The sequence below is a fragment of the Canis aureus genome, chromosome 4, assembly GCF_053574225.1.
Source record: "Canis aureus isolate CA01 chromosome 4, VMU_Caureus_v.1.0, whole genome shotgun sequence".
In the NCBI taxonomy this organism is placed as follows: Eukaryota; Metazoa; Chordata; class Mammalia; order Carnivora; family Canidae; genus Canis; species Canis aureus.
In genome coordinates, this window is record NC_135614.1 from 5,552,748 (window position 1) to 5,572,250 (window position 19,503).

Sequence of the window (19,503 nt, forward strand, 5' to 3'; positions counted from 1 at the left end):
TTTTACTGTAGAGCACTTCCGTTTATCATTATCTCTCATCTGGATTATTGTTTCCCTGCCTCTAACACTGGTCAGTCCCTTTCCCTCCCCACCCAATTCTGTCCTCTATACAATGTGGTCTTTCTAACAAGCAAATTGGATTATATTATTCTGCCTTCCTCCCCACTAACTGAAGTGAGGAACTGAAACTTGATTTGTCATGAATTCCTTGACCACTCATGTCCCCAGTGCCCCAATCTAGCTCTCTAGCTGCAGTCCCACTTCCACACTTCTAACTGGTAATGATCGCTCCTTTTTTTGAATTCCTAAACTGAGTATCTGTATCACATCTGAGTACTTACTTATACTACATGCCTTCTATTGTTCTTTAACTGTTTGTGTGTATGTATTTTATGGAACAAATGAGGGGACCTTCTCCAGGACCATATCCTTCAGAAAGGGTAATACAGTAAGCACTGTGGACATAGTGTGCAGTCAATACATATTTATTAGATTACTTTCACTAATAAGTCTTTCTTTATATATATTATTTATTATAACATCAATTTCTCTTTTTAAAATTGTGTTCTCTGAGTTTTACATTTAACTGCATGAAGACTTTGTTTTTCTAGTAGCTTCATGTTATCAGTTTGCTAATTAATAGGGCTTAACTTTTCATTTTCACCTAGCGAATTTGTTTTTTTCATAGGTGAGAAATTCTTGCCATGTGTATGGTGGTGATAACAGCTATTTTGGGAAAAAATCTGCGAGACTGTGCTAAATACCATCAAATAGTCTTACATTCTTCTGTCATTGGAAAGGTTTATAAATTGAAAAGTACCACAGCTTTAATTGGACTTAAGATAGGTTAATTTGGTTCTTAGTTTCTCAAATGCAACCTTTCAAGAAAAAGGATATTTTTGGTTCAATTTCAGACAAGGTACTAGGAATTATGTGTCTCCGAACCTCAGAACATGAAGGATTGCTTTGTTTCTAATACAGGCATTGACATGTAGAGAAGAACTCCTTACTCTACTTCTGTCACTTCTTCCACTGGTATGGAAGATACCTGTTCAAGAAGAAAAGGCAACAGGTATGTTTCTTTTATCACATTACTTGTGTTATCAAAATTCCACCAGGAAAAGAAGTTCCATGGAAAAGTTCCTTCTGTCTTAATAGTCGATACAGAACTGTGTATATTAGCATGATACTTGACATGAGAAATTGTTTAGGCAAGTGCATTTTTATTTCTGCTAATAATACGAAAACCATGGTGCTTCATAGGGGATTACTCAAATGTAATGATTATCAGAAAATATATGAAGAACCAGAACACTTAGTGGAAGGAGTTAATCTAGGTGTGTGACCCCATCAGAGAAATGGATAGTGGAAAGTATGAAGAAAGAAATGAAAGCTCCTTTGCTTATTTTAAAGACTGCTTTCTATTACTAGTACTCTACCAGTGACTTTTGCAATTTGGTTTTTTTAATGTTCTTTGAAGGGATTAATTTGAAGTAATATTTTGTTTCAAGACTGGGTAGAATTATTACACTGAAGGTCAATATATACCTTTAGTTTTTGATTTGAAAACAATTTTTTTAATTACACACACACACACACACCATAATAAGTATATGAAACTTAGTTTAACCGTTTCAGTGGAAGAATTAACAGTTTAACAATTTTCCCCTTAACCATTTCTGGGATATGTGAATTGTGAGATGTTTAATGATCTCTCAGGTTAAACATAAATCCTCCTATATTGGGATCCCTGGGTGGCGCAGCGGTTTGGCGCCTGCCTTTGGCCCAGGGCGCGATCCTGGAGATCCGGGATCAAATCCCACGTCAGGCTCCCGGTGCATGGAGCCTGCTTCTCCCTCTGCCTGTGTCTCTGCCTCTCTCTCTCTCTCTCTCTCTATGTGACTATCATAAATAAATTAAAAAAAAAATCCTCCTATATTGTATTTTAATGCCATATGCCATATGTGACATTTTAATACATTTCTGATACAAAGCTCTCTTTTTAGGGGATTATCTAAGGCCTTGTAATGTTTAACTCTCTGCTCTCGGTTTCTTCTGAATTTGTAGAATTCACAAATTGTGTATCAGTTAAGATATCTGACTGGTGTTCTTTTGGGAAAGTTATCTTCATTGCCTGATGCTTTTGTATAGGTAGAATTTGTCAGACTCCTTTTAATTTTTCCCTTCCTCTCTTAATTAAGGCACAGATCTTTTATTTATAGATTGTTACTTATTCATTCTAAATTGCAACTATATTTTTCATGTAGATCTTACTATATACTATTGCAAGGGGAAGGACCAATTTTATTAACTTTTGAATTAGTAAGGAGGATTTATTAATTTCCCCAAGAAGTAGATATTGCATGCAGGCCACATGCCAGGCCCTAGGTTGAAATAGAGGATGAAACAGAGATGCCTGCATCTAGTTCAATGTGTGGTACATTCAGTAAATATTTTGAATGAGGAACTGTTTTAACCTTAGTCTTAGAGAACAGTTGGTATCTATTATATGATTTTAAAATAATTTTGGAAAATCTTAAAGTTCTTAAGTCATGTCAGGGATATAAACTAATTGCTATTTTTGAGAATATAATACACTCCTGTTTCTTTTTTTTTTTTAAGATTTTATTTATTAATTCATGAGAGACACACAGAGAGAGAGAGAGAGAGAGGCAGAGACACAGGCAGAGGGAGAAGCAGGCTCCATGCAGGGAACCTGATGCGGGACTTGAGCCGGGGACTCCAGGATCACGCCCTGGGCCGAAGGCAGGCGCTAAACCGCTGAGCCACCCAGGGATCCCCTACACTACTGTTTCTTAATCAGTGGAAGTATTGGAGGAGATTATTAGTAAAATGGTGCAAATAGTAATACTAAATCCTAGATAATCTATGGTCTCATGTTGGTGTCAGAGTGCAGTGTATGGTATTAAATCAGATTTACTTCCCTTGTTTTGTTCTCCTTTGTTGTTTTCAAAATCAGTTTGTATCCTTTGAACTAATGCCACCTGGTACTTAGCATGAGAAGAATAATTGTGTGATAGAGGCATCTGGGTGGCTCAGTCAGTTAAGTGTCTGTCTTCAGCTCAGGTCATGATCTTGGCGTCCTGGGATCGAGCCCTGTGTTGGGCTCCCTGCTCAGCAAGGAGTCTGCTTCTCCATCTCCTCTGCTCCTCCTTCCTGCTTGTGTTTTCTCTCTCTCTCTCAAATAAATAAAATCTTAAAAAAAAAAAAAAAGTGTAGAGGGAAGTGATCCAGAGAAATAACAAATAGCTAAAAGAAATCAGCCCCAGTAAAAATAAACTGAGGAGAAGTTCCTAAAGTGGAAGATAAGTAAGAGAGTAATCACCTATACAAATAGATTTTGAAAACATATTAAGGTATTATTCTAAATTTCCTTTCTCTATTTTATTAGATTTTAATCTACCATTCTCAGCTGATATCATCCTGACCAAAGAAAAGAACTCAAGTTCACAAAGATCTACTCAGGAAAAATTATATTTAGAAGGAAGTGCCCCATCTGGTCAGGTTTCTGCAAAAGTAAACATTTTTCGAAAAAGCAGACGACAGCGTAAAATTACCCACCGCTATTCTATAAGAGATGCAAGAAAGACACGGCTCTCCACCTCAGACTCAGAAGCCAATTCAGATGACAAGAGTGTAGCAATGAGTAAGCACAGAAGACCCCGTCTGCTGCAACATTTTGTAACACAATCTCCTAAAGAAGACCACCTTACAGCTAAACTTGACCGCTTACCAACCAAAGAAGAGACTCCTCCTGACACCATGGCTTTGGAAAATCCCAAGGAGGTTGTTCCAAGACTGGAATCAAACACTGACATCCTGAGTGAGCCAGCTGCCTTGTCCATTATCAGTCACATGAATAACTCTCCTTTTGACTTATGTCACGTTTTGTTGTCTTTATTAGAGAAAGTTTGTAAGTTTGACATTACCCTGAATCATAATTCTGCTCTAGCAGCCACTGTCGTGCCCACACTGACTGAGTTTCTAGCAGGCTTTGGGGACTGTTGTAATCTAAGCGACAATTTGGAGAGTCAGATGGTTTCCACAGGTTGGACTGAAGAACCAGTGGCTTTGATTCAACGGATGCTTTTTCGAACAGTGTTGCATCTGATGTCAGTAGATATCAGTACTGAAGAGATGATGCCAGAAAATCTTAGGAAAAATTTAACAGAATTGCTTAGAGCAGCTTTAAAAATTAGAACTTGCCTAGAAAAGCAGCCTGACCCTTTTGCACCAAGACAAAAGAGAACACTACAGGAGGTTCGAGAAGGTTTTGTGTTTTCAAAGTATCGTCATAGAGCCCTTCTTTTGCCTGAGCTGCTGGAAGGGGTTCTGCAGATCCTGATCTGCTGTCTTCAAAGTGCAGCTTCGAATCCTTTCTCCTTTAGTCAAGCCATGGATCTGGTTCAGGAATTCATTCAGCACCATGGATTCAATTTGTTTGAAACAGCCGTTCTTCAAATGGAATGGCTGGTTGTAAGAGATGGAGTTCCTACTGAGGCCTCAGAACATTTGAAAGCCCTAATAAGTAGTGTGGTGAAAATAATGAGCACTGTCAAAAAAGTGAAATCAGAGCAACTTCATCATTCAATGTGTACAAGAAAAAGGCACAGACGATGTGAATATTCTCACTTTATGCACCACCACAGAGATCTCTCGGGTCTTCTGGTTTCCGCGTTTAAAAATCAGGTTTCCAAAAACCCATTTGAAGAGACTGCAGACGGAGATGTTTATTATCCCGAGCGGTGCTGCTGTATTGCAGTGTGTGCTCACCAGTGCTTACGCTTACTCCGGCAGGCTTCCCTGAGCAGCACCTGCGTCCAGATTCTGTCAGGTGTTCATAATGTCGGAATATGCTGCTGCATGGACCCCAAATCTGTAATCATTCCTTTGCTCCATGCTTTTAAATTGCCAGTACTGAAACATTGCCAGCAGCAGATATTGAATATCCTTAACAAACTTATTTTGGATCAGTTAGGAGGAGCTGAGAAACCACAAAAGATCAAACAAGCAGCTTGCAATATTTGTACCATTGACCCTGATCAACTAGCCAAATTAGAAGAGACACTGCAGGGAAACTCATGTGATGCTGAATCATCCCCAAATCTATCCAGCCTTTCTTACAGATTTCACGGGATCCTGCCCAGCAGTGGATCTGAAGACTTGCTGTGGAAGTGGGATGCCTTAGAGGCTTATCAGAATTTTGTTTTTGAAGAAGATAGGTTACATAGTATACAGATTGCAAATCACATCTGCAATTTAATCCAGAAAGGCAATGTAGTTGTTCAGTGGAAACTGTATAATTATGTGTTTAATCCTGTGCTCCAACGAGGAGTTGAATTAGCACATCATTGTCAACACCTTAGCATCACTTCAGCTCAGACTCATGTATGTAGGTATCATAACCAGTGTTTACCTCAGGAAGTGCTTCAGATTTATTTAAAAACTCTGCCTACACTGCTTAAATCAAGGTTTGTATGTGTGCACGTGTGCAGATACTTTTTCTTATTGTGTGCTTTTGAATGTCTTTACCCATGATTCTGCCCTAAGATTTAATTTTAGTTTAACAACAAAAAAAGTTACTGTCTCATGTCAGAATTTGTTTTACTTTTATTGATTGATTGATCTATTTCTGTATTTATTTATTTCATTTTATTGGAGTGGTTATAGAGGAGAGCATCGAGCCATTGATTTTTAATTTCTCAGTGGAAATAAAGTGAAGTTTTAGATATACTTCTGAGGAAAAAATGGACACAACACAGATATCCAACAGTATAGGCAAGGTTAAACTAATTAATTTATATTTAGACAGAATATTATTAGCCATTATAAATAATGTTTACAAAAAGCATACCATGACATGAAAAACTGCTTATAACATTTTATCAATAAAATATACAAAATTAAAAATATCACCTACTTATTTATAGTTTTGTGAAATACACACAGAACCAAAATGATAATTATTTGTGAAGGCAGTAGATTGAAGGGGATCATTGTTTCTTAAATACCACATTTACATTTATTATGTACATAATGTATATAGAAAAAATAGAAAATACAGATAAGCAAAAAAAATTAAAATTACTTAGAATTCTACCAATGAGTTTTTCACATTTTGTGATTGTCAAGACTGGTCCTTAATAATTTTATCAATAAAGCTTGCTTCTGATTGTCTGGCCTTTCAAATTAATGCATACACCATTTTAAAAACATAAAATATAACCTATATATCATCATTATCTTCTTAATTTCTGACATTGTTTAAATAGAACTGACTTGAAAAGTTTTGTAACTCTTTGGGCATATTTGTGAACAACCTGGATCTTTGCTGAGCTGACTTATTACTAGGATTCCAGTGATCCAGATCTGTGACAGAGACAGAGCTGAAAATCTTCAGATCTGTAGTTTGGTTCCTTCTCTCTGTGAGGTGCAGATGTAAAGCAAACAAAAAGTCCTGAGTAAACCACAAGGCAGACAAATGAATGGACACACAGATGTCTGCCTGTTTTCAGAGTTTGTGCATCTCAAGTGTAGAAGTGGTTGTGGCATTTAGGATTTATACAGAATCTTCCCTTTGGGGAAAAGTATTCTTCCCTGAACTGGTTTCATTTAACTTGGGATGCATGTAATCTATTTTTTCTAAATGATGCTAGAGTCATATGTGCAGTATTTGAAGAAGGGCATGAAAGTAATTAGAAAGTAATTTGAGATCCTGATCTAATGAAGAAAGCCAGCCAGATAATTGATGAATTAGATTAGTGTTTAGTAAATACCACATGCAGCAATGACATATTTAAATAGTATATGTACCTGTTTATAAATGTTTCTGTGTGTAAATCTTGTGTATTTTTTTTCTTTCACAGGGTAATAAGAGATTTGTTTTTAAGTTGTAATGGAGTAAATCAAATAATTGAATTAAATTACTTAGATGGTATTCGAAGTCATTCCTTAAAAGCATTTGAAACTCTGATAATCAGCCTAGGGGAACAACAGAAAGATTCTTCAGTTCCAGGTATTGATGGGATAGACGTCGAACAGAAGGAATTGTCATCTTTAAATGTAGGTACTTCTTTTCGTAACCAGCAAGCTTACTCAGATTCTCCTCAGAGTCTTAGCAAATTTTATGCCAGCCTCAAAGAAGCCTATTCAAAGAAACGGAAGTCTGTTAACCAGGATGTTCATATCAACATGATAAACCTGTTCCTCTGTGTGGCATTCTTATGTGTAAGTAAAGAAGCAGAATCTGATAGAGAGTCAGCCAATGATTCAGAAGATACTTCTGGCTATGACAGTACAGCGAGTGAACCTTTGCATCATATGCCACCATGTTTATCTCCCGAGAGCCTTGTCTTGCCTTCTCCCAAACATATGCACCACGCAGCAGACATATGGTCCATGTGTCGTTGGATCTACATGTTGAATCCAGTTTTCCAGAAACAGTTTTATAGGCTTGGTGGTTTCCAAGCATGCCACAAATTAATATTTATGATCATCCAGAAAGTGTTCAGAAGTCATGAAGAGGAGCAAGGAAAAAGGGAAGGAGACCTAAATGTACATGAAAACCAAGATATAAAGAGAACTTCTCAACCTGAGATCACCATGAAGGACGATTTATTATCTTTGACTATAAAGAGAGACCCCACACCATCAAAACTGGGTAGTTTAAACAAGAGTCCTGACAGTTTAGGTAAATTAGAGTCACAGCATATTTCGTCCATAAATGTGGGACATATTTCAGCTACTGAAGCTGCTCCTGAGGAAACAAAGGTATTTACGAGTCGAGAGAATGAGACCTCACTTCAGAGCATACGACTTTTGGAAGCCCTTCTGGCCATTTGTCTTCACAGCACCAGAGCTAGTCAGCAAAAGATGGAATTAGAGTTACCTAATCAGGTAATAACTTGTCCTTTGTTCAGCTGTTGTGCCATATATATGTTTACTTATTTCAAAGTTCTAACATAGTACTATTGTTTTGTTTTTCCAAAGATTCTAAGTTTTGAGAAGCTCCTGTATGCTTAGCACAGTACCAGGTACTATGAAGGACAGAGGAGTACGTGACCCAGTTCATGCCCTCAAGAAGTGTACAGTTTAGCTTGAAATGCAAAATGCACACATGTCAAGGTTACCAACCCTGAAAGACATTCAATACACATCAAATGTCAGATGAGTAATAATGGACTTTGTGTTTCAAAGTTTAGACTATAGTCTCAGTGTGATACTGTTTGGTGTCCTGCTCAGGTCCCCTTTACCAAGCTGATGCACCCGTCTGCCACCTGCTACAAGGACTCACATCTACACTCATCTTCTGTAGTTGTGTGGGAAGGATGCTCGTAGCCAGTGATGCATAGAAGTAGCTCTGTGGAGTGGGGACAGTCCTTGTGGTGCCATTCAGGCTCCAGAGCTTCCCATGGAATTAGGCTGGAGCCAAGCATTTATTATCTGGATTCTCTCCCCACCCCACCCCCCACCCCCAATATATTCTGCTTTCTTAATGATCTTACAGATTTCTCCTGAGGGCATTTCCCAACTGAAAAGGAAATCCTCAGTTTCAGGCCCTGCTTCTAAGGAAACTTCAAATATGGCAGATCCCCTGTTAATACCTCACCCCTAACTGTTCTGTCAGCCAACAGACTCTCCCAACTGCCGTTCCATCTCCCTACTTCCTCCTATCTAAAAAATCTTGATGTTTTCACATGCTCACAGTTAAAAATCCAAACTCTTTTGGACAGCGTACAGAGCCCTTCAGTGTCTTGTTCTCACTTCCTTACCTATCTTCATCTCCTGCCATCCTTTTACCATGCTGCCATCAACCACTGAGCTGGCTGGCAGCTTCTCAAGATGCCACTCTTTGTTATTACTTCCATATGGTTTTCCACCTCGTATACTCTCCCTGTCTGCCCCCATGCCTGCTCTCTTTTACTTGTTCTTCATCATTCATCTCATACAAACCCTCCCCTGGGACACGTTTAACAGGTCTCTTAGGCACCTTCTCTCCTTTTGTTTCTTGGAGAACTTTTATAGCTCCAGTGTGGTCATCATCATATCTATGTGTATCTGTTTCTTACGCTGGACTGAGAAAATTCCTTAAGGGAGAAGTCAGTTTCATATCCATCTTTATGGCATCATCACCTAATACAGGACATAGGCAAACAGCAAGAGTTTCCTTCAAAGACAGAAGGGAGGGAGTAAAGGGAGAGGGGGGAAGGGATTAGAATGTAAGTACTTCTTAGAGTCTTACAGAAGCTCTAAGAATAAGTCATTTGTAAAATGTAGAGATGGTTAATCAAAACTCTGAAGTTTCAATTAATCTTTTTTGTGTGTGATACAGTTAATTTATGGTACATTAAAATTCAGAATGAAATAAGATTAGTGAAGCATTTGATAAATAAAAATGTTATTATTGATTGTAATGGTAGGTATTTGTATAAGAGCTAGATATTTATAGGCATTTTACTTCCATATCTATTACAAATAAATGGACTAGCTTTCCACTTATTAAGTAAATATTAATTTTGTCACTTTAATTTTTTAAAAGTATGTTATTAATTTTCTTAATATCCTTTATTTTACCTTAGAACTTTACTGTGGAAAATATATTGTTTGAAATGAGGGACCATCTTTCCCAGTCAAAGGTGATTGAAACAGAATTAGCAAAGCCTTTATTTGATGCCCTGCTTCGAGTTGCACTGGGGGATCATTCAGCAGATTTTGAACACCATGATGCTATGACTGAGAAGGTACGGACAAGATCCCGTTGTGTTGTTTGGGTCTGACCAGTAGAGGCAGATGTGTGTGGGATGGGACTAGGGCACTAATGAATGTGGTTAGAATGCATGGAACAGGATTTGGTCAGGTGAGTTCTGTAGGTCATATCTTCATCATGTAAGATGGACAGTGTTTACTCAGTGCCCTATCTCATAAAAAACAGGAGAGCAATGAGACATGCTTTTTTTTTTCATCTAAGCTGACAGTTTACTGTGAATTACTCTCAGTGAGATAGAAACGTATTATTTGATTTGATAAGAACTACATATAACTGATAGTTTATTAAATGATAATTCAGGGATCCCTGGGTGGCGCAGTGGTTTAGCGCCTGCCTTTGGCCCAGGGCGCGATCCTGGAGACTCGGGATCGAATCCCACGTCGGGCTCCCGGTGCATGGAGTCTGCTTCTCCCTTTGCCTATGTCTCTGCCTCTCTCTCTCTCTCTCTCTCTCTCTCTCTGTGACTATCATAAATAAATTAAAAAAATAAAATTTTTAAAAATCTTACCATTAAAAAAAAAAGATAATTCAAGGATGGTAATGACTCAGCTATCTTTTCTGATCCTATATTGGTACAGTTAGTATTTCCAGAACCTTCTATCCACTTTAATTTTAAATCACTCAACAGAAAAATGACTAGTATTTGCACAGAAATTAGCAATCATAGTTTTTAAATTAACATTTTTTTCTAAAAGGACTATTTTTTCTTCCTGAAACAGTGATGCATATTTAGTTCACTACCCTCTTCTTTCGTGTTTCTTTTACCTTTAACTAATTGTCATCTGTCCTTTATGTAACTTCTCTTTTAATTTCCCTGTCTAGGGATCCCTGGGTGGCGCAGCGGTTTGGCGCCTGCCTTTGGCCCAGGGCGCGATCCTGGAGACCCGGGATCGAATCCCATGTCAGGCTCCCGGTGCATGGAGCCTGCTTCTCCCTCTGCCTGTGTCTCTGCCTCTCTCTCTCTCTCTGTGACTATCATAAATAAATAAATAAATAAATAAATAAATAAATAAATAAAAAATAATTTCCCTGTCTAGCCATATATATGACATTTTATAATCTCCTGCCACAATATTTATGTTGCTATTTGTCATAACTTTAAAAAACTTACTGAAATAGCAGCTGATGCCTTCATATTCCTGAATCCATTGTTTTACTGGAAAATGTTAAAATACCTACTTTATTCTACTTTTAATTAATGTTGTTGCAGTAATACAGTACTCTGAGATTAAGTGAAAATGTTTTCTAAAATGAAGGTATTGGTAGCATTTTTATAAGAAAAAGATTTCATGCTGCAAGATATTGTACCAGAAGTTAATGCTAAAACTCTTGATTTTTTAAATGCTTGTAGACAATATGTTTCTGAAATCTTGAAATTAATCCCTTTGAATAATTTTTATGTCTACTCTGGTTATCTAGCTACTGAAAATTTTTATTTATAAAAATCCTATGGAGAAGTCTTCTTCCATGAACAAATGTGTAAAAATAGTATTTATTTCCTAACATTAAATTGTAAGAAGTATAATTCTACCTGATTGTAGTTTCTAGTCATTTCCTATTATATAACTAGATGGAAATTTTATAAACTTCTTTTTCGGTAAAACTGAAATGACCTATAGCTTCATCTGTTAGAGACCCCCATTTCTGAGATGTTAATAAAGTTGAGAGATTCTGGAAAATTTTGCTGCATGAATTTCATAATTTATAGTGCTTCATGTTGATTCCTGAGATTTGTTTTCTCAAAGAAAACACTGAAGTCTCCCTTAAAATGACTAATAAACACTGAGTAATAAATATTCTAGTACTAAACATGAGCAGATATTAAAGCTTTTGCCTTCTAATTGCACTGATCCTATAGAGTCATCAGTCTGAAGAAGAATTGTCACCTCAACCTGTTGATTTTTCAGAAGAAGCTGAGGATTCTCAGTGTTGCAGTCTCAAACTTTTGCTAGAAGAAGGTTATGAAGCAGACGGTGAGAGCAATCCTGAGGATAGTGAAACCCGAGATGATGGTAAAATATCACTGAAGTACTTGTGATTAGATTTGCAAGTCAGATTATTAACTAGCAAAATAGTTACAATAATACCACTTTGGAATTTTGTATTGCCTTGCAATTTAAAAAGTGCATTGCTTCATTTTTATTTGATCTTAAGAATAGATCCTGGCATTTGTATATGCAACTTAAAACAAATATATTTTGTTATTGTCAACATTGACTGAATTCCTGAGAATTCAAGGGAAGAGAGAGTCCCTGCTTTCATCGATATTCTAGTAGAAAAAATAAACAATAGGTGTCAGAGTGAGCAACATAAAGAAAAAAAACAAGGTGATGTGGTAGTGAATGGTTGGTCAGAGAAAGCCTCACTGAAGATGTTCGGTTTATATTGAGGCCTAAATTTTAAAAATCTATCTCGGCAGAGACTGACAGGAAGAACATTTCAGGCAGTTTGTTATAAAGATTAAATAATATAAGGAATACAGGCATCTTTTTGTGACATTCAAGGATTTGTTACATCCAGGGATGCTGCAGCACAGATTTCTTCATAGCTCACCACAACCCGACTTTTCCCTAGGATGGAACTACATTGCACATGATCCTTTCTTTCTCTCTGGGCTTAAAACTTGGGTAGAGCAAGCAGAACAAGTTGATTGAAGCCAAGAGCTCTCTGGGAGGGCTCCATCTTTTTAATGTTGGCTTTATACCGTCCCAGTACTGCTAGTCTTCACTGTTTCCAGGAGCTTGTCTTCCTCAATCTAGTTTCTCTTTCCCATTGAATGAAGAAATAATCACAGATGTCCTGAAAAGGGCTTAATGGGCCCATAGAAAGTATTTGTTGGGCAGCCCCGGTGGTTTAGCGGTTTGGCGCCACCTTCAGCCCGGGGCGTGATCCTGGAGACCCAGGATTGAGTTCCGTGTTGGGCTCCCTGCATGGAGCTTGCTTCTGCCTCTGCCTGTGTCTCTGCCTCTCTCTCTCTCTCTCTCTCTCTCTCTCTCTCTCCCTCTTTCTCTGTGTCTCTAATAAATAAACAAAATCTTAAAAAAAAAAAGTATTCGTTTGTGTATAATAGAGTGAAAAGAACAAAAGCACAGCTACAAATTGAAGAATCTGCATATGTGTGTGGGTATATATAAGCTACGTATATAGCTTACTTGATTTATTAAACTATTCTTGTTTGTTTCTAGTTTTATTAAGAAATAAGTGACATATATCACTATATAAGGTTAAGTTATACAGCGTGATGGTTTGATTTACATATTTTGTGAAGTGATCATCACGATAGTATTAGTTAACATCCATCATCTTATATAGGTAAAGTAAAAAGAAAAGAAGAAAAAAAATTCTTGTGATGAGAACTTTTAGGTTCTATGCTGCTGACAACTTATTTATGCATCACACAGCAGTATTAACTATGTCTATTACATCCCTGGTGCTTATTTATCTTGTAACTAGAGGTTTGTGCCTTTTGACTACCTTCCTCCATCTCTCCCCACCCCCACCTCTGAACAAGTGCTTTTAAAAAAATATTAGTTCAATGGTGTTGATTTTATCGGTGTACTGATATTTTATAACGACTTGTTCCTTTTATAGGTTTGCTAACTAGATCTTAATTTAAAGAACTCTTGTCTATGTAGACATTTATAAATTTCTTAACTACATGAACATTTTTTCAAAGAGCACAGTGGTCACTTTTAAGAGCACATCAGTCAAATTTTCCAAAATGTAATATTCAGCAACTGTTTCTCGCTTATGAAGAAGACAAAAGAAAGAATTCATCCAACCAATAGCCAAACCTATTATTTTAAAAATAACTAAGCAGGCAAATGAACTACCCTAGGATTTAGGTATTTTGGGAGTCAGAAAGTTTGGAATAGTATTTTTTCCCACTTATGTCGGAGGAATGTGTTAAATCTGTATCACATGTCTATAAAAGTTACTATGGATGTTTGTAATTCTATTGAAGTTCAAAATTACTTTTAAGCTACTCATTTATCTTCAAAATATCCACAAGACTTGATATCTAAGACTTGATTACTTACTATAATCAAAAGTTACCTTGTAGGAAAAGGCTGTGTGAGAATCTTTTTATAAAGAGTGCTTTGCCACAAGATCTCCCTAAATGTTAAGTGAGATTTGAAATATTTATTCAGTGGTTAGGGAATAAATATCATCTTTTGTTTTCTTCTTTCAGGTGTAGACATAAAGCCTGAAGCAGAAAGTTTCAGTGCATCAAGCAGTCCAAAGGACTGGCTTGAAAACCTTCCTGACGGGGAAATAATATATCCTGAGATTTGTATGCTAGAATTAAGCTTACTTTCTACTGGTAAAGCCAGACTTGATGTGCTTGCCCACGTATTTGAGAGTTTTTTGAAAATCATCAGACAGAAGGAAAAGAATATTTTTCTACTCATGCAACAGGTAAAAGATGCATTTAGTTAAATGTGTTCAAGATTTATCACATACATGCCCCAATCACTCATCTCCATATTTAGAACCCAACTTGTCTAAAAATTATTTGAGATGATTGCTTATCTTTTATAAGACCTTAGGTATGCTTTAACCTACAAGTGGATTCTAAAAATTCTATAGTTCTCTAAAGCCGCATTAAAAAAATGAATGTCATTAACTAATCCTCATTTATTTATGAGAAATTACATTTAATATATAGTTACTGTTTTTTAAAAACCAGAAAACAAAAACAGTATGAAAAAAATAAATGTATAAGCCACCTAAAATAGAAAGAAAATGAAAAGTGCATAATTGTGTACATAGCATTCTTCCGCATTATTTGAAAATATTTATATATGTATATATAGTAGAGTATCAAATCAGTTATTATGACAGTACAGTTGCTTCATGCTTTCATGAGGTAAGAAATTTAATTTCTTATGTTTTGTTTTTTAATCTTCAGGGAACTGTGAAAAATCTTTTAGGAGGGTTCTTGAGTATTTTAACACAGGCTGATTCTGATTTTCAAGGTGCGTTGAAACTGTTAGTTTTACACAATAGCTTTGAAATTATTTTGTTGTTATGTGAAATGAAGAGTTAATAATAATGACTTCAACTGGCATAGTGTCCTGTGGTTTCAAAAGTAGCTTTATATGCATCATCTCTTTTGTTATTCAGAATCACCCAGATAATAGAGTATCTTGATTTTATAGAGGAGAAAGTCACAATTCCAAGGGATCAAGTGAGTTGTTCATTGTCATGTACGTAGAAGTGGCCTTGCAAGGACTGTTCTCTGGTCCAAACACTGTGTTGCTGCTTTATCAGACATTGAGTGCCACTTTCTACTCTGTCCTTTCACAGACATTTGAAGAATTCATAATGAATATATAATATGGCTATAGGTAATAGAAACCTACTAGATTTTAGTTGGAGAAGTCTAACATACATGAAACATTAATTCAGATTTGTCAGATGTTTCCTCATGATTAAATTCAAGTGATTCATTTTTGGAAAGCAGACCTCATAAGTGACGTTCCTTTCACAGTGCATTGTTTTGTGGTTTGTAATGTCTGTATTTTATTACTGTGATGTTGACTTTGATCACTTGGTTAAGGTGGTGTCTTGCTGGGTTTCTGCCTTGTAAAGTTACTGTGGTTTTAATCATTGAATTTAAGAGGTTCCACATATATTCTAGATAAAAGCCTCTTATCAGATGTGTATGATTTGAAATATTTTCTCTCAATCTTTGGCTTACTTTTCACTTTCTTGATGATGTATAACTGAAGCACAAATTTTTTATTTTGATGAAGTCCAATGTATCTGTTTTGCTCTTGTCCCAGTACTTCTGATATCTAGGAAAGTCTAACTTCCTGTTACAGATAAAAAGTAAGTTTCTCCTCTCCGTATTTGCTGCTGTCTTCTTTTTTATATCCTAATTGTAATCTTAGGCCTTCTCAGATTGATCTTGCATATGTCTTAGCTTTCTGTCCCATTACCTACTTCTGTCTTTTTGTGTCATGTTTTGGGAGATTTCTCCCATTCTATTCTAACCTTTTGTTCAATTTTTAATTTTGGCAGTTATCTTTTAATATATAAGAGCTTCTTTTTTTTGGTTATTCCATATTCATATAAAGATATAATATCTTCTTAAGTTTATCTATCTAGTAACTAACATTATTTAGAAAAGTATCTTCCCTACTCTAAGTTATTTATTTTCTCTCTCAGGTCAATTTATCAATTTGTTTGTCTTTTATATCTTGGTTTTTCTTTTTTTTAATTTTTATTTATTTATGATAGTCACACACAGAGAGAGAGAGGCAGAGACATAGGCAGAGGGAGAAGCAGGCTCCATGCACCGGGAGCCCGACGTGGGATTCGATCCCGGGTCTCCAGGATCGCGCCCTGGGCCAAAGGCAGGCACCAAACCGCTGCGCCACCCAGGAATCCCATATCTTGGTTTTTCTTATTTATGTGCTGATTCTCAAATATTTTGTGAACCTATTTTGCGCATTTCTGTTTAAGAAAGCTGTTGGAGGGACACCTGTGTGGCTTAGTGGTTGAGCATCTACCTTTGGCTCAGGTCATGATCCTGGGGTCCTGAGATTGAGTCCTGCATCAGGCTCCCCGTGGAGAGCCTGCTTCTTTCTCTGCCTGTGTCCCTGTCTCTCTCTGTGTATCTCTCATGAATAAATAAATAAAATCTTAAAAAGAGAGAGAGAGAGAGAGAGAAGGACGGAGAGGGAGAGAGAAATCTGTTGGAGCCAATGCTGTAAATTTGCTTTTCTATTTGGCATCTTCCCTGAATGGGCAATCTGTTGAAGAGCTCTGTGTGGATGTACCAGTGGATGATAGAGGCTCCCCAAATACTATAATAAAGAGAGATTTATGTGGGAGGGCCATTAGGGCTACTGTTACCTTATAATGGCATCTTGCGTACATTAGAAAAATATATCCTCCACACATAGGGCTTGTCTTAGTGTATAGTGTTTCTGTTCAAGAGAAAGTCATCCCTTCATCTGGGCAACGTAGCCCAATGCCAGGATGCATGGTTTGGTCAGTAGAATTCAGATTTTATTTTAGCCCATATTTTTCCCCTTGGTTAAGCAACTTGGCCTGTCTGCAGACTGTACCTGTGTACCTGGTACCCCTGTTCCTGATGTCTCACTCTCCATCTCAGCTTTTGCCTGGGAATTCAGTGGGTTTCTTTAAAGAGTTATCAGGTTGGGGCATAAAAGTAAAAGCTGAGCTCTCTGTGCTCTTAATTCAGAATCAAGGAGAGATATAGGTGTTTCCAGACAGACCTTGTATTATTAACTCCTGCATCTGTAGCCCCATCCTTACTTCCTCTCCAGAATGTAGACAGACAGATGGGCTCTCTACTTCTCTGAGCCACTTTGTAATTCAAAGAGATTGTAAGCTACAGCTTTCTCTTTTATCTATCTACCCTTCCAGCTTCAAGAAATATTTTTAAACCTGATGTGCCCCCAGTGCCCACTGACCCCCACTTTTTTTTTTTTTTTTTTTTACTTTTATGAGTTTCTTTCTTTTTGTAATTCTGTACTTTTAGTTCAGTGGGTTTTCAGTAGTAGACAAAGGCAAATATATGTAAATATATATATCTTCATTCCCTGATTTTGAACTGGAACCTTCTAGTTTTGAACTGAAAAAAAAAATAAGTCTAAGCACATACACACACTTTGATCATATTACTTTCTTCCCCCACCCACCCCCCATGATTATCTAACACTTTATTTTATAATGGTTTTTTTTTTTATCAGAATCCTAGTTCGGTTCATATATTACATTAGCAGATATGTCTCAAGTCTTTTAATCTGTGGATGTCTACTCCCCTCCTGCCCCACAACAACACCCTCTTGCAGTTTTTGTTGTTGAAGAAGCCAGGTCATCTTGCACGAGGCATCTCCTGCAATTTTGGTGATTATGTCCCTGAGAGGTTGTTTAACATGATCCTCTCTGTCTTTTATTTCCTTTAATTGGTGGTAAGATCTAGAAACCTAATCAGATTTGAGTTCCATTTTTTGAGCAGAATATTTTATGGGCGGGAGTCTGTGCCTCTATCAGAGGCACGTAATGTCTGACTATCTCTTTTTGGGGGACCCTAGGAGCCGTGGATAGTCATAGCCTAGGGACTTAGAAAACAGTAACACACTATCATTTCATCTTCTTGGATAAGCTGGAATACTTAAAGAAAACTTGCTCTCATCAACTCTTTGGTTACTCTAAGATATAATTTGTAAAGGAAAGGCAGGAGAAATAATTATTTTCCTTTATTTACTAGTTTTCATAGTTCTTACTCTAAAACCTTTCATGGATTCATGTTACTTACAGGGTAAAGTCCATGCTGTTCTATAGTCTGGTTGCAAGTTTCTTTCCAGATACACCTATTACACTACTGCATCAGCTCGCTGCTTCTACAAAACACAGTGCTGAGACATCGCTTCTCTTCCCAGCTTGCACATCAGGATTATTTCTGTCATGTCTAAAATGGAGATAATATTTCATTTGTAGGACTTTTTTTGGTGAGGATTAGCTGAGATAATGCATGTAAATATACTTTGAACACTATAACGTGTGCTACAACTATTAGTTACTTTATTCTAAAAAGTTCTATGAATTTGTGTACTACCCATTATATTTTATTCTAAACTCCATGATGGAATGAGGAAAGTGTTCAAAATAATTGTTCATGATATAGTATTTTAATATCTTTAATATTTACACTTTTATTTATGTCATCTAATTTAGAAATTAAAAGTTATAACTTAAACAATTTCAAGATAAGAAGGTTGTAGAATATTTTATGGTACCTAAATAAGTGTCAACTTATTTAACAAATACTGTATTAATTTATGCTTCTTTAAATAATACCTCTCCTGTGAATTAACTATCTTTAAGAAAAGTAGGGTTTTTTTTTTTTTTTGTCAATGGGTTTGTTTGCACTTAATCATATTGCTATTTTTTCAGCACATTTTTGGATTATTAAATTGCTTGTAATCCATTGAAGATATGATAATAGTATTTGATCTCTTTCAGTGAAATTGTGTGTTTGGAACCTTTAATTATGTATTGGCTCTAATTTTTTTCCCCCTATCTTTCTTTAATTTAGCATGCCAGAGGGTATTGGTGGATCTTTTGGTATCTTTGATGAGCTCAAGAACATGTTCAGAAGAGCTAACCCTTCTTTTGAGAATATTTCTGGAGAAATCTCCTTGTACAGTAAATATACTATAATTTAAAATGTTTTCACTAATACCTAATAGAATATTTTTAAAAAATGATTTGGAAGTCACTAAGATCTCTCTTGTAATATGGAAGTTATTATGCAGTCAATTGTTATGTGTAAAGTTTTCAATCATTTTATTATTTGCACGTACTTAACTGTTTCACTTCTGTTTTGGCTAACCAGATATCATTGGGTTTATAGTCTCATTGCCTCATCCCACCCCTAGTTGTTGTGCTTAAGAAATGCTAAATAATTTTAATTTCTAAAGAACTTAATTATGAGTAGTTTACACTATTTGAAGGATTATCCTTTTTTAAGAAAATTACTATCTACCCTTCAAGTATTTTCTATCACTTCTTTCTATTGGTGTAGCTTAGTGACTTTTCGACTCTTTGCTGAGAAACTCATTTTTATAACCAAATCTTGACTAGAAGCATAAGCAAATAAAACAGAAAAGCTTAGAGCTACTTTCTTTGAAGCAAGGCCGAATGTTCCTGAGCCCTGCCCATATCACCACCTTATT

The 19,503-nt window shown here is 36.4% G+C and overlaps 1 protein-coding gene across 1 annotated transcript in view; it reads left to right on the forward strand.

Annotated features, from left to right (window-relative positions):
- LYST (lysosomal trafficking regulator) overlaps positions 1-19,503 on the forward strand; it is a 183,896-nt gene that overhangs the window by 39,659 nt on the left and 124,734 nt on the right. Inside the window, exons 4-11 of the mRNA XM_077894418.1 lie at positions 982-1,072; positions 3,413-5,492; positions 6,888-7,917; positions 9,600-9,761; positions 11,646-11,799; positions 13,980-14,206; positions 14,700-14,766; positions 18,864-18,973. Coding sequence (XP_077750544.1) covers positions 982-1,072; positions 3,413-5,492; positions 6,888-7,917; positions 9,600-9,761; positions 11,646-11,799; positions 13,980-14,206; positions 14,700-14,766; positions 18,864-18,973 — 3,921 coding nt within the window. The remainder of the gene's footprint in view (positions 1-981; positions 1,073-3,412; positions 5,493-6,887; positions 7,918-9,599; positions 9,762-11,645; positions 11,800-13,979; positions 14,207-14,699; positions 14,767-18,863; positions 18,974-19,503) is intronic.